The 15,133-nt window shown below is 41.6% G+C and overlaps 1 protein-coding gene across 1 annotated transcript; it reads left to right on the top strand.

Annotated features, from left to right (window-relative positions):
- Position 1: 1 nt before the first annotated feature.
- Positions 2-14,534, top strand: LOC106579790 (presenilin-associated rhomboid-like protein, mitochondrial). Its single transcript, XM_014159972.3, has 10 exons — positions 2-157; positions 3,563-3,782; positions 3,974-4,114; positions 4,816-4,864; positions 5,910-6,005; positions 6,514-6,663; positions 6,770-6,840; positions 6,919-7,020; positions 12,866-12,963; positions 13,445-14,534. Exons 1-10 carry the CDS (start codon positions 87-89, stop codon positions 13,566-13,568), a joined length of 1,122 nt encoding a protein of 373 aa, XP_014015447.1. The 5' UTR covers positions 2-86; the 3' UTR covers positions 13,569-14,534.
- Positions 14,535-15,133: the final 599 nt, after the last annotated feature.

Genomic DNA, 15,133 nt, shown 5'->3' on the forward strand with positions numbered 1-15,133 from the left:
TTATGACCCGGTTATGTTTGGCTGTTTTCGACTGTTGACCCGGTAGCGAATGAAGGAGGGGTCATTCGGGTTACCCGCTCACGAACATGGCGTGGAGGGGTTGCGTTTTAAGATGGGCTAGGGCTGACATCATTAGTACAGCAACCAGAGGAAACAGGTATGGTGTACGGAATGCATTTTGCCCATGGCTGAGATCTTGACCACTGATGTATGTATTGTCAGTCTAGAAATTATATCTAAAACTCAGCTAGCGGCTGCAAGAGCTAACTACTGTAGGTTATCATGATGATGAACAGCTTTGAGATATGTTGCTAGTGGTGCCACAGTCCGCTAGTTCTTGCAACCACAGTTGAAGTAATATCGGTGGCTGCTTGTTACTTCAGTATTTCCATTGGAATATTGTTTGATTAGTTGGACTTCTTCTGTGCCATGTAACTAGCAATCTTTTGGGAGCTCCCAAAAAGTCCTTTGTTGTTGTTTTACAAATTCTGCCGTGTAAATATAAAATAATGAATTTACAGTTAGCACAGTGTTTCTTAATCCTGGTCCTGTGCAATGCTTGAAAAAGTACCCAATTGTCACACTTGAGTAAAAGTAAAGATGCCTTAATAGAAAGTTACTCAAGTAAAAGTGAGTTACCCAGTAAAATACTACTTGAGTAAAAGTATTTGGTTATAAATACAGTGCATTCTGGAATTATTCAGACGCCCCGATATTTTTTCCTGAAATTTTGTTAAGTTACAGCCTTATTCTAAAATTGATTAAATAAAACAAATCATCAATCTACACACAATATCCCATAATGACAAAGCAGGTTTTTAGAAATGTTTGCAAATGTATAAAAAAATATAAAACAGAAATACCTTTTATTTACATAAATATTCAGAACTTTTGCTATGAGACTCGAAATTGAGCTCAGGTTCATCCTGTTTCCATTGATCATCTTTGAGCTGTTTCTACAACTTGAGTATAGTCCACTTATGGTAAATTCAATTGATTGGACGTGATTTGGAAAGGTACAGACGTGTCTATATAAGGTCCCACAATTGTCAGTGCAAAAACCAAGCCATGAGGTTGAAGGAATTGTCTATAGAGCTCTGAGACAGGATTGTGTTTGCACAGATCTGGGCAAGGGTACCAAACATTTATTTTTGCATTGAAGGTCCCCAAGAACACAAAGACCTCCATCATTCTTAAATGGGAGAAGTTTGGAACCACCAATCAATCAAATGTATTTATAAAGCCCTTTTTACATCAGCCAATGTCACACAGTTCTGTACAGAAACCCAGCCTGAAACCCCAGACAGCAAGCAATGCAGATGTAGAAGCACGATGGCTAGGAAAAACTCCCTAGAAAGGCCAGAACCTAGGAAGAAACCTAGAGAGGAACCAGGCTCTGAGGGGTGGCCAGTCCTCTTCTAGCTGTGCTGGGTGGAGATTATAACAGAACATGGCCAAGATGATCAGCAGGGTCAGATGATGATGATGATAATAATCACAGTGGTTGTAGAGGGTGCAACAGGTCAGCACCTCAGGAGTAAATGTCAGTTGACTTTTCATAGCCGATCATTCAGCGTTAGAGACAGCAGGTGCGGTAGAGAGAGAGTCCAAAACTGCAGGTCAGGGACATGGTAGCACGTCCAGTGCACAGGGCAGGGTTCCATAGCCCTGACTGGCTACCAAGACTCTTCCTAGAGCTGGCCGTCCGGCCAAACTGGGCAATCGGGGGAGAAGGGCCTTGGTCAGGTAGGTGACCAAGAACCCGGTGGTCACTCTGACAGAGCTCCAGAATTTCTCTATGGAGATGGGAGAACCTTCCAGAAGGACAACCATCTCTGCAGCACTCCACCAATCAGGCCTTTATGGTAGAGTGGCCAGACGGAAGCCACTCCTCAGTAAAAGCACATAACAGCCCGCTTGGAGTTTGCCAAAAGGCACCTAACGGACTCTCAGACCATGAGAAACAAGATTCTCTGGTCCGATGATGCCAAGATTGAACTCTTTGGCCAAGATTGAACTCTTTGGCTTGAACTCAGTGTCACTTCTGGAGGAAACCTGGCACCATCCCTACGGTGAAGCATGGTGGTGGCAGCATGGGATGTTTTTCAGTGGCAGGGACTGGGAAACTAGTCAGGATTGAGGGAAAGATGAACTGAGCAAAGTACAGAGAGATCCTTGATGAAAACCTGCTCCAAAGGTCTCAGGACCTCAGACTGGGGCAGAGGTTCACCTTCCAACAGTACAACGACCCTAAGCACACAGCCAAGAGAATATAGGAGTGGCTTCGGGACAAGTCTCAATGTCCTTGAGTGGCCCAGCCAGAGCCCAGACTTGTACCCAATCGAACATCTCTGGAGAGACCTGACAATAGCTGTGCAGCGACGCTCCCCATCCAACCTGACAGCTTGAGAAGATCTGCATAGAAGAATGGGAGAAACTCCCCAAATACAGGTGTGCCAAGCTTGTAGCGTCATACCCAAGAAGACTTGAGGCTGTAATTGCTGCCAAAGGTGCAGCAATAAAGTACTAGGTAAAGGGTCTGAATACTTATGTAAATGTTATATTTACTTTTTTATTTTTGCTCTGTCATTATGGGCTATTGTGTGTAGATTGAGGGAAATTTTAAAAAGTGTCTAAATTCTTTCCAAATGCACTGTATACTTAAGTATCAAAAGTAAATGTAATTGCTAAAATATTCTTAAGTATAAATCATTTCAAATTCCTTATTAAGCAAAGCAGACGGCACCATTTTATTGTTTTTCAAATTTACGGATAGCCAGGGGTACACTCAGACATCATTTGCAAACGATGCATTTGTGTTTAGTGAGTCTGCCAGATAAGAGGCTGGGATGACCACATGTTCTCTTGATAAGTGCGTGAAATTGACAATTTTCCTGTCCCTCTAAGCATTCAACATGTAACAAGTACTTTTGGGTATAAGGGGAAATGTATGGAGTAAAAAGTACATTCTTTTCTTTAGGAATGTTGTAAGTAAAAAATGACTTAAGTAAAAATACTTTAAAGTACTACTTAATTACTCTACACCACTAGTCCTGGGGACCAAAAGGGTTGCACATTTTAGTTTTTGCCCTAGCACTACACACCTGGGGTGTGTTCATTAGCAACAACAGTAGCAAAACGTTTTACACTGCAGAAGGTTTTGCAACAGAAAAGGTTTTGCAAAGAACTAGTTACTATCGGACAAAATTCAGTTAGGTCCGTCCCTCCCCGATCCCTTTGCTTATGTTTGCCTCCCTTTGGTTCCTAGTTAATACACCCCGGATTCCACTTATCACTCATTATCAAACCTTTTATTAGTGGAATTAGGTAGAGCTTGGGCAATAACAATAACTCCACTCCCCAGGACTAAGATGAAAAAACACTGATTAAGCAGATGCTCTTATCCAGAGTAACTTAGTAAGTTCCTCCCTCTACTTTCAAAATCACTTCTCTTTTCTTTAGAAGGAGGATTGAAACCATTTCTCCTTTTACTCAGATGTTATAGCTAACTAATTGACCAATCATCTAGCTCTTACTCTTCCCTGTTTATGCTTTTTCCTAGATTCACCCTCAACACTCAACAGAGATGTAGCTTCAGGAAAGCAGCGAAGGAGACAAAGACCAAGAAGGGGGTCATAGAGGAGACAGGGCCCTCACACACAGAGCCCAGTGAAAGGCTCATCCACAAGAGGGGTGTATCTCCCCCCGTGGAGCCCTCAGTGGCATACACACACCCCAGGAGCTTTGGCAGACTGGTCAAGCCCCTGGTGTTCACAATAGGGGTAGGTTTTTAGGTCTTTCTTTAACTAAACAAACACTACTCGATAAGCTATACTACAACACAGTACAATATAACTGCATTACCTGTTACACACTGAACGGCTATTACTGTTGCAGTCACAGAGACCTCAATACGTCTATTGGCAAATTCAGCACAGCACTGACGGAATAAGGAGGACTAACACTATGATAGTTTACAGCCTGTTCATTTGGCACAGCGGCCATCTGGCAGTATGAGTCACTAAAGTCCCGGGTCCAGAGCTACTTTGACGAGGAACGGGCCAACTGGCTGGAGAAACTACGGCCGCAGAAACAGGGGGATCTTCGCAAACGGGTGAGCTGAAGGATGGGTCAAAACATGCATGATACTGGGTTGATCCTTTTTTCATATTTTTTATACCATGCCCCATTATTTTGTATACATCTTTATTGATACATTATACTGGACATTTTTTATTTTGCTGTCGCAGTACCCGGCCTCTCCCCACAACATACACATACAGTACAACAGGCTGGGAGCAGCAGAGGGTCCCTGGAACAGGGGTTAGGGGTTATAGTCTCTCCGCCATTTGAAACTGAATGGGATATGAGGGTTGCGAGGAGCAATTCTTCCGGTGATTATTTGGACGAATTATGATTTTGCGGGGCTGGGATCTTCCAAGTTTCATAAGGAAAAGGGTTGATTTGGCCCAAGTTGTGCACTTTGCCACTCACACTAGGCCAAATATCTCAATGCCCCCCCCAGGTTTGCTAGGCCAAATATCGCAATGCTCCCCCTCTCTTTTCTTGCTGAACTGTCGTCACACTGATGTCTTAGGGAGTTGATTCCCTATGCTGGGTTGTGGTCATTACTACACACAACAGAAAATGTTTTAAAACATTTTGCAACAGAAAACTAAAATGTACGTTCCTTATTGGACCAGGTTGTCTCTCCTTGTTTCAGTCAGTTTTATTTTGTTCAGTGCCTAATGAACACAACCCAGGTTTCACTACATTTGTGGCTGTTTTTTTAGACCGGTTCTGTTTCTGTTACAGATCAACCAGTGGTGGAACAGCTTGAGTGAGGGACAACGTACTGTTACAGGTTAGTCTGTACTGAAGCCCATTATGTTTTTTCTTGTGTCCTCTCGATAGAACCTAGTTGATACAGATATTTGGAGATGATGATTCTCACTTTCACTACTACCCTCTCTATCTTAAGATAATTTATCTTGGCCAGGTCGCAATTGTAAATGAGAACTTGTTCTCAACTTGCCTACCTGGTTAAATAAAGGTGAAATAAATAAAAAATGATATATACTTTTTGTCTGTACAAGACAGAAATGTACCCAACCACTTCAAATCACACATTACCGTAATTTCCGGACTATAAGCCGCTACTTTTTCCCACGCTTTGATCCTCGCGGCTTAAACAATGACTCGGCTAATATATGGATTTTTCCCGCTTTCAAATATATATATATATTTTTTAAACACATTCCGTGACATGCTCAATTTTTTGGCGGCATGAAGCTTTCATTAGACCAATGAAATTGCCAAACGGGTTAAGGTCAAACAACTTTTTTGTTTACTGTTTAGATTAAATCGAGTGCTCTCAAACTTCCCATCATTCTGATTACGGTAGTCATTTTGTCACCCTCATCATGGCAAAGACACGGAGAAATGCATATGATGCAGCTTTCAAGTTGAAGGCGATTGATCTGGCTGTTGGAAAAGGAAAAAGAGCTGCTGCACGGGAGCTTGGTCTGGAGCAATGACTTTCTTGGTAGACTACTGTTTACTGCAAATTTTTAATTTTTTGTTACAAGCCGTGTTTCGTTAAAGCCTGTGTAAAGTTAATTTGTTTCAATGTACCGGTAGGCACCTGTTCAAAATAAAAAATGAATTTTTTTTAGTGGGTGCGGCTTATATTCAGGTGCGCTCAATAGTCCGGAAATTACGATATGTTGGAAAGGCTGGGGCAGAGGGCAGCCGCAGTACAGCACCCAATGTGCAGTTTAGGTTCCTTGCTCAAGGGAACATCCTGCCATCTTTTTCCACCCGTCAGCACCTCCCCCCATCTTTCATTATCGACTAATCTCTCATCTCTCATTCATTCTGTCTTTTTCTACTCCTATCCTCTCTCTCAGGGATCATAGCTGCTAATGCTGTGGTGTTTTGCTGTTGGAGAGTGCCATCCCTCCAGCGCTCTATGATCAAATACTTCACATCCAACCCTGCCTCCAGTGAGTAGGGGAAACTGTCCTATCGTATCATGACAAATACACATGTAACTTGATCTTTGCCTCAGGAAGTGTTAATAGTAATAAGTGTCAGGATTAGGGCCCTGAGTTTTTCTTGACCTGACCAGGGAAATCTGGAGCCCTTGTTATAGGCTATAGTTTTTCCTGGTCAGGTCACATGGTCAGGCAAAACTAGAGGCCCTAATCATGGCACTTTATTACTATTAACACTGACAGAGATCCAGTTTATTTGACATGTATATTAAAAAATCTTACCTCTTACAGTAAAAACGGCATAAAAAATAAATAAAATGTAACAAATATACAGCCTCTATAGACCGATTATAATCTGAAAAGACTTGTCCAATAGGAAATAGTGCACACAGTAGCAAACCCTAGCGAAACGTTTTGCAATGAAAATATTTCTTATAGGAAAAATTATTGTAGATCCCTCCCCGTTCCTATTGGACACTTCCCTGATCTCCTCCTCCTGTCTGTACCCTACCCACAGAAACCCTGTGTTTCCCCATGCTCCTGTCCACTTTCAGCCACTACTCCTTCTTCCACATGGCGGCCAACATGTATGTCCTCTGGAGCTTCTCCTCCAGCATCGTCTCCATGCTAGGCAGGGAGCAGTTCATGGCTGTCTACGTGTCTGCAGGTACCAGCACGTGTGTGAGAGACAAACGGCAGAATGTAATAGACAGATTACTAATCCTGAAAGTACAGATTCATTTTCAGATAAATAATCATTTTCTCATTGCAAGGTGTTATCTCTACGATGTTCAGCTATGTGTGTAAGACAGCCAGCGGGCGCTTAGGTCCCTCTCTTGGAGCGGTAAGCACTAACATTTTAGACTCCCTTCGGAATTCCCCTTTACTTCCTGTTTCTGACATCACTTCCTGTCCTCTCCAGTCAGGAGCCATCATGACAGTCTTGGCTGCCGTCTGTACCAAAATGCCAGAGGCTAAGCTGGCAATCATCTTCCTCCCGATGTATGCTTTCTCTGCAGGCAATGTGAGTGAACAACCCTTACAGCACACTTAACCACACAGAAGCTCCATTTTGATTTTCTACCCATCTCCAGAAGTGTTCACTCAGGGATTTAAAGGAACATTTTCAACTTCACATTTGTCATCTCCAGCACTACCCCCAACATCAACATATGATTAGATTAGTAGATTAGTAGACAATGCCTACTCACCACCAGTGGTGTAAAGTACTTACCGTAAGTAAAAATACTTTCAAGTATTAATTAAGTAGTTTTGGGGGGTATCTATGCTTTACTTTACTATTTATAGTTTTGACAACTTTTACTTCACTACATTCCTAAAGTATATAATGTTCTTTTTACTCCATACATTTTCCCTGACACCCAAAAGTGCCTGTTACATTTTAGGCATGCTTTTGCTGTAAAGCCTATTATAAATTGGACAGTGCAGTTAGATTAACAAGAATTTAGGCTTTTAACAGATATAAGACACTTGTATGTTCCTAAATGTATATAATCCATAATTATTACTGTTATTTATTTGAATTGGGCACCCTCCAATTTCCAAGTTGTCAACAACTTAGCCTTAGACCTCGTCCTAAGAAAATGTATTAATTGCCTACCGTCTGTAAGATGTTAGTGTCTTAATGACTGTTCCACAGGTGCATGTTCATTAATTGTTTATGGTTCATTGAACAAGCACGGGAAACAGTGTTTAAACCCTTTACAATGACGATCTGTGAAGTTATTTGGATTTTTACGAATTCTTTGAAAGACGGTCCTGAAAAGGGGACGTTTCTTTTTTTTGCTGAGTTTATATACATAACTTGTTTTCTCGTCGCTCTCTTGCCCCTCTGCAGCAGCAATATGTTTGGAACATTGAATCGCAATAAAATCATAAGTAGTTAACCTGTGCTTGGTCGACTCACACTACGACTATTTCCCTATCTACAGTTGAAGTCGGAAGTTTTACATACACCTTAGCCAAATGCATTTTAACTCAGTTTTTCACAATTCCTGACATTTAATACTAGTCTTAGGTCAGTTAGGATCACCACTTTATTTTAAGAATGTGAAATGTCAGAATAATAGTAGAGAATTATTTATTTCAGCTTTTATTTCTTTCATCGCATTCCCAGTGGGTCAGAAGTTTACATAGTCGTGGCCAAAAGTTTTGAGAATGACACAAATATTAATTTTCACAAAGTTTGCTGTTTCAGTGTCTTTAGATATTTTTGTCAGATGTTACTATGGAATACTGAAGTATAATTACAAGCATTTCATAAGTGTCAAGGATTGTATTGACAATTACATGAAGTTGATGCAAAGAGTCACTATTTGCAGTGTTGACCCTTCTTTTTCAAGACCTCTGCAATCTTCCCTGGCATGCTGTCAATTAACTTCTGGGCCACATCTTGACTGATGGCAACCCATTCTTGCATAATCAATGCTTGGAGTTTGTCAGAATTTGTGGGTTTTTGTTTGTCCACGCACCTCTTGAGGATTGACCACAAATTCAATGGGATTAAGGTCTGGGGAGTTTCCTGGCCATGGACCCAAAATGTCGATGTTTTGTTCCCCGAGACACTTAGTTATCACTTTTGCCTTATGGCAAGGGGCTCCATCATGCTGGAAAAGGCATTGTTCGTAACCAAACTGTTCCTGGATGGTTGGGAGAAGTTGCTCTGAGGATGTGTTGGTGCCATTCTTTGAGTGAGCCCACTCCCTTGGCTGAGAAGCAGCCCCACACATGAATGGTCTCAGGATGCTTTACTGTTGGCATGACACAGGACTGATGGTAGCGCTCACCTTGTCTTCTCCGGACAAGCTTTTTTCTGGATGCCCCAAACAATCGGAAAGGGGATTCATCAGAGAAAATTACTTTACCCCAGTCCTCAGCAGTCCAATCCCTGTACCTTTTGCAGAATATCAGTCTGTGCCTGATGTTTTTCCTGGAGAGAAGTGGCTTCTTTGCTGCCCTTCTTGACACCAGGCCATCCTCCAAAAGTCTTTGCCTCACTGTGCGTGCAGATGCACTCACACCTGCCTGCTGCCATTCCTGAGCAAGCGCTGTACTGGTGGTGCCCCGATCCCGCAGCTGAATCAACTTTGCTGGACTTTCTTGGGCGCCCTGAAGCCTTCTACACAACAATTAAACCGCTCTCCTTGAAGTTCTTGATGATCCGATAAATGGTTGATTTAGGTGCAATCTTACTGGCAGCAATATCCTTGCCTGTGAAGCCCTTTTTGTGTAAAGCAATGATGACAGCACGTGTTTCCTTGCAGGTAACCATGATTGACCGAGGAAGAACAATGATTCCAACCACCACCCTCCTTTTGAAGCTTCCAGTCTGTTATTCAAACTCAATCAGCATGACAGAGTGATCTCTAGCCTTATCCTTGTCAATACTCACACCTGTGTTAACGAGAGAATCACTGACATGATGTCAGCTGGTCCTTTTGTGGCAGGGCTGAAATGCAGTGGAAATGTTTTTGGGGGTTCATTTGCATGGCAAAGAGGGACTTTGCAATTAATTGCAATTCATCTGATCACTCTTCATAACATTCTGGAGTATATGCAAATTGTCATCATACAAACTGAGGCAGCAGACTTTGTGAAAATGTATATTTGTGTCATTATCAAAACCTTTGGCTCAAAACTCAATTAGTATTTGGTAGCATTGCCTTTGAATTGTTTAACGTGGGTCAAATATTTTGGGTAGCCTTCCACAAGCTTCCCACAATATGTTGGGTGAATTCTGGCCCATTCCTCCTGACAGAGCTGGTGTAACGGAGTCAGGTTTGTAGGCCTTGCTCGCACACACTTTTTCAGTTCTTCTCACAAATTTTCTATAGGATTGAGGTCAGGGCTTTGTGATGGCCACTCCAGTACCTTGACTTTGTTGTCCTTAAGCCATTTTGCCACAACTTTTTTAAGTATGTTTGGGGTCATTGTCCATTTGGAAGACCCATTTACGACCAAGCTTTAACTTCCTGGCTGATGTCTTGAGGTGTTGCTTCAATATATCCACATAATTTTCCTCCTCATGACTCCATCTATTTTGTGAAGTGTGCCAGTCCCTCCTGCAGCAAAGCACCCCCACGATGCTGCCACCCCTGTGCTTCACGGTTGGGATGGTGTTCTTCAGCTTGCAAGCCTCCCCTTTTTTCCTCCAAACATAACGATGGTCATTATGGCCAAACAGTTCTATTTTTGTTTCATCAGACCAGAGGACATTTCTCCAAAAAGTACGATCTTTGTACCCATGTGCAGTTGCAAACCGTAGTCTGGCTTTTTTATGGCGGTTTTGGAGCAGCAGCGGCTTCTTCCTTGCTGAGCAGCCTTTCAGGTTATGTCAATAAGGATTTGTTTTACTGTGGATATAGATGCTTTTGTACCTGTTTCCTCCAGCATATTCACAAGGTCCTTTGCTGTTCTGGGATTGATTTGCACTTTTCGCACCAAAGTACGTTTATCTCTAGGAAGGCGTCTCCTTCCTGAGCGGTATGACAGCTGCGTCGTCCCGTGGTGTTTATACTTGCGTTCTATTGTTTGTACAGATGAACGTGGTACCTTCAGGCATTTGGAAATTGCTCCCAAGGATGAACCAGACTTGTGGAGGTCTACAATAATTTTTCTGAGGTCTTGGCTGTTTTCTTTAGATTTTCCCATGATGTCAAGCAAAGAGGCATTGAGTTTGAAGGTAGGCCTTGAAATACATCCACAGGTACACCTCCAATTGACTCAAATGATGTCAATTAGCCTGTCAGAAGCTTCTAATGCCATGACATCATTTTCTGGAATTTTCCAAGCTGTTTAAAGGCACAGTCAACTTAGTGTATGTAAGCTTCTGACCCACTGGAATTGTGATACAGTGAATTATAATTTAAATCATTTGTCTGTAAATAATTGTTGGAAAAATGACTTGTCATGCACAAAGTAGATGTCCTAACCGACTTTCCAAAACTATAGTTTGTTAAACAAAAAATGTATGGAGTGATTGAAAAATGAGTTTTAATGACTCCAACCTAATTGTATGTAAACTTCCGACTTCAACTGTATGCCATATATTGCAATTCGATACTGGTTTTATGTCGATTCGATGTTCCAAACATATTGCTGCTGCAGAAGGGCAAGAGAGCCATGAGAAAATAAGTTTTGATCAGTCATGGAAATAAAAGTGCTGAAATCATAGAAGTGCTGGTTCCCTATTTAAAAAGATGGAGAACAAGCTATGAAGGAAAAATACTGGAATTTTGGTACAGGTACAGGAAACTAATTCAAAAATTGAAATTGCGATATTGAGCTATACTTAACGAAAATATAAATGCAACATGTAAAGTGTTGGTCCCATGTTTCATGAGCTGAAATAAAAGGTCCAGAAATGTTCCATACGCACAAAAAGCTTATTTCTCTCATTTTGTGCAAATTTGTTTACATCCCTGTTAGTGAGCATTTCTCCTTTGCCAAGTTAATCCATTCACCTGACAGGTGTAGCAGATCAAGAAGCTTATTAAACAGCATGATCATTACACAGGTGCACCTTCTGCTCGGGACAAATAAATATAATTTTATGTTCATTTCTCTACCATAAACCGCCTCCAACGTAAATTTTGAGAATTTGACAGTACGTTCAACCGGCCTCACAACCGCAGACCACGTCTGACTATGCCAGCCCAGGACCTCCACATTTTGCTTCTTCACCTGCGAGATCTTTTGAGACCAGCCACCCAAACAGCTGATGAAACTGAGGAGTATTTCTGTCTCTATTAAAGCCCTTTTGTGGTGAAAAACTCATTCTTAATGGCTGGGCCTGGCTCCCCAGTGGGTGGGCCTGGCTCCCAAGTGATGCCCTCCTAAGCCCACCAATGGCTGCGCCCCTGCCCAGTCATGTGAATCCATTGATTAGGGGCTAATGAATTTATTTCAACTGACTGATTTCCTTATAGTGAACTGTAACTCTGTGAAATTATTGCATATTGCGTTTATTTTTGTTCAGTGTATATCTATTTTTTCCCCCTCATCACTTGAGTGTACATGTGTACAGTTCAGGAGAAGGGTACAGAATCAGAATGTAGTCACAAACTGTCCTTCGATGTGCATGTTTACAATTATCATTCTGGCATCACAATGTATGCATTTTGCACCCATTTTTATGCTACTTGGGGATTTAGTATTGTTGGTATTTCAGATTTTTGTTACGATGTCTGATTTGGTATGTGTTTTGACAATTAGGATTTGGTCTTATTGTGGCTTTTGTGAAATGCCTTTAGTAGGGTGTCTTATGTGACCCGTGTCTTATGTGATAATCAGCCACCTAGCTACCAGCAACCAGTCATTTTCAAATAAAGGAGGAGACACCGGAGCTAGAGAGCTAGTGACCAAAGTTCAAACATTTCCCAAGTTTATGCAAATTTCAGCAACGCTGCCGCCTGATAGCCAATCGGGAGAGGGCAGCTCTTGCAAGCAAGCTTTGACATTGACTAACAACAAAATTGCCATCAAGCATGCTGTTTGAAGGATGCACACACCAGGAGAGCTCTCAAGGACTTGGATCACTGATTCTTGGCAAAAGAGCAATTTAAATAATCCCAAATAAATAAATAAAAATGCCTTTTTGTGAATTAACACTCGCACTTGACTTTTTTTTCTCCCCCTTAGTAGCTCTGACTTTGCTGATAGCTACTTTATTGAGGAAAATATACTTACTATGACTGTGATATGTGCTTGTCCCTCCTAGCTATCTTAAGATGAATGCACTGTAAATTGCTCTGGATTAGCATGTCTGCTAAATGACTAAAATGTAAGTGTCACTCCAGGAAGTTATTTGCTGTCCTGTTTATTCACACCATCCTTTTTCTCCTGTCCAGGCATTGAAAGCCATAGTAGCTATGGACACAGCAGGTCTAGTTTTAGGATGGCGGTACTTCGACCACGCGGCCCATCTAGGTGGAGCTATTTTTGGCATGTAAGTCTCACTCTGTTCAGCTAGGTGGAAAACTTTTTGGCATGCAAGTCAGCTTCAAGTCCATCTGTCTGTCTGCTCTCACTCACTTATTCAATTACTCTCTCACAAACTCATCCCCATTAAAATGACTGTTTCACAGGGCAGCAACAAAACATCTCAACATCTAGTCAAGCTAGCTGTCGTTTGACCATCTTCTCCACAATACCCCGGCTTTGACAATTTTTGTTTGGGGGTCACTTAATCCTCTACCCCATCCCTCCCCCTCAAAACTGCTCCAGGGGCACCACTCTTCTTCTGTTACCCTGTGCTGCTCCCAACCTATCATGTACATCTGTGGTATTGGATTGGGTACTACGACAGCCAAAAATTGTCAAATTAAGATATGTTATTTTATTCTCGTTTAAGCTCTGTCATTCTACCTCTCTTCTTATCTCTATATGTTCCTCACCTATTTTCTCTCTCTCTGATTTATTTTTTGTAGCTGGTACATCATGTATGGCCATGAGCTGATATGGAAGAATCGCGAGCCTCTAGTAAAGGTGTGGCACGACCTTAGGACGAAGGGTCCTGGTGGGGGAGGAAACGGTGGCAGCGGCCCCCTGTAGAGCGCACTGGACTGGGTGAATGCATATGGATGGACTGGCCTTGTTAATTTATGTATAAATGTATGTATAAATTAACAGATGACAATAGATTGTTAATAGTAGGTCTTCCCTGTGGCTCAGTTGGTAGAGCATGGTGTTTGCAACGCCAGCATAGTGTGCAACGCCAGGGTTGTGGGCCAGTACAAAATAAATAAAAAATATATTAAAAAAATAACAAATGAAATGTATGCATTCACTACTGTAAATCGCTCTGGATAAGAGCGTCTGCAAAATGACTAAAATGTAAAAATGTAGTATCAACAGCCTTGCTGGCCACACAAACCAAAGCCCAACTCTCCATTTACCCCACACACACAAGCTCTACGTTTGTCTCTCAAACTCACACATGTAAATGCCATCTGTATTCAGTGCTCTCTCTCACTAACTTATACACACACACTACAAAATAATGCAGGGCTTTTGTGATAATCATGCTTGTATGTGTTTGTGAGAGAAGAGAGGACACAATGGGGACATATTGTGAATACAGGCCCTAGTGTAACTCAACAAAGTGTTGATCTAGAATTAGTTTAACCTTTTTACATCATAATCAGTAAGATTATATGTGAATACGGACCCAGGAGCCTACAGGTCGTCATCATCTCCCCAAATGCTGAGGTGGAGGCCTAAACCCTAAGATACGAAAACCACACGGTCACGAAACCCCTCCCACTGTCACTACAGGGGATGGCGAGGGAGCTATTGTGTCAAAAACCAATGATATCACATCTACACGTGCTTTTATATGATGATACACGTGTATATGATGTCTATTTTCAAGAGCACTCATTATTCACTGGTCCCTGCAAAGAGCAGGTGTTCATGTTTTGTAGACTCTGTGTGTGTGTGTGTACAGGAATATTTGTTGTAGATTAAAGAAAACCATTTAGTTTATTTGATTCAAATAAAATGTGCATTTGTCTTGAGTTCCAGGCTATAGCTCTGCTGTGATTTCTTTCCATATGTACAGTATTTACCATGTCGGATTGTATTTACTATTTCACTAAAAGAGTCTCATGTCTATCAAACTGAGAAAGGTGATGGACTTTGCTCCCTCTTCAGTCCTTCACCAGTAAACCATTAACTAAGCCATAAAACTATACATCTTTTCAGTAGCAGGAATGAAATACAGGCTTTGTACCCCTGAATCACTGTTGTCACCTGGATACAGGAAGGATGTCACTCACACCTTTATCAGAAGTCATGTGCCCTTTTTGTTTTTAAACAAGATGTCATTGTTTCATGATGTCATATTATTCATTTGAATTGAGCTTTTTAAGCATTTTGGGCATCAATTGTCATCTGGGCTTCTCTCTAGCTTTGGTGCTGGCGGGTTAAGATATTGATGGAACATGGAAAAAATTAAATGACCAACGTCCACAAAAGGTCATTGGGGAAAAGCCAGAGACTGTGTCTGATAAGACTTCCTCTCTTTATCTACAAACCTTATCTAATTTCCTCTTTCTCTTGACTCTTCCCCGTTGTGATACTTGGAAAAAAAGAATGAGAACGGCCGCTGTTTATGC

This window comes from Salmo salar, chromosome 20, assembly GCF_965601325.2.
Source record: "Salmo salar chromosome 20, fSalSal1, whole genome shotgun sequence".
In the NCBI taxonomy this organism is placed as follows: Eukaryota; Metazoa; Chordata; class Actinopteri; order Salmoniformes; family Salmonidae; genus Salmo; species Salmo salar.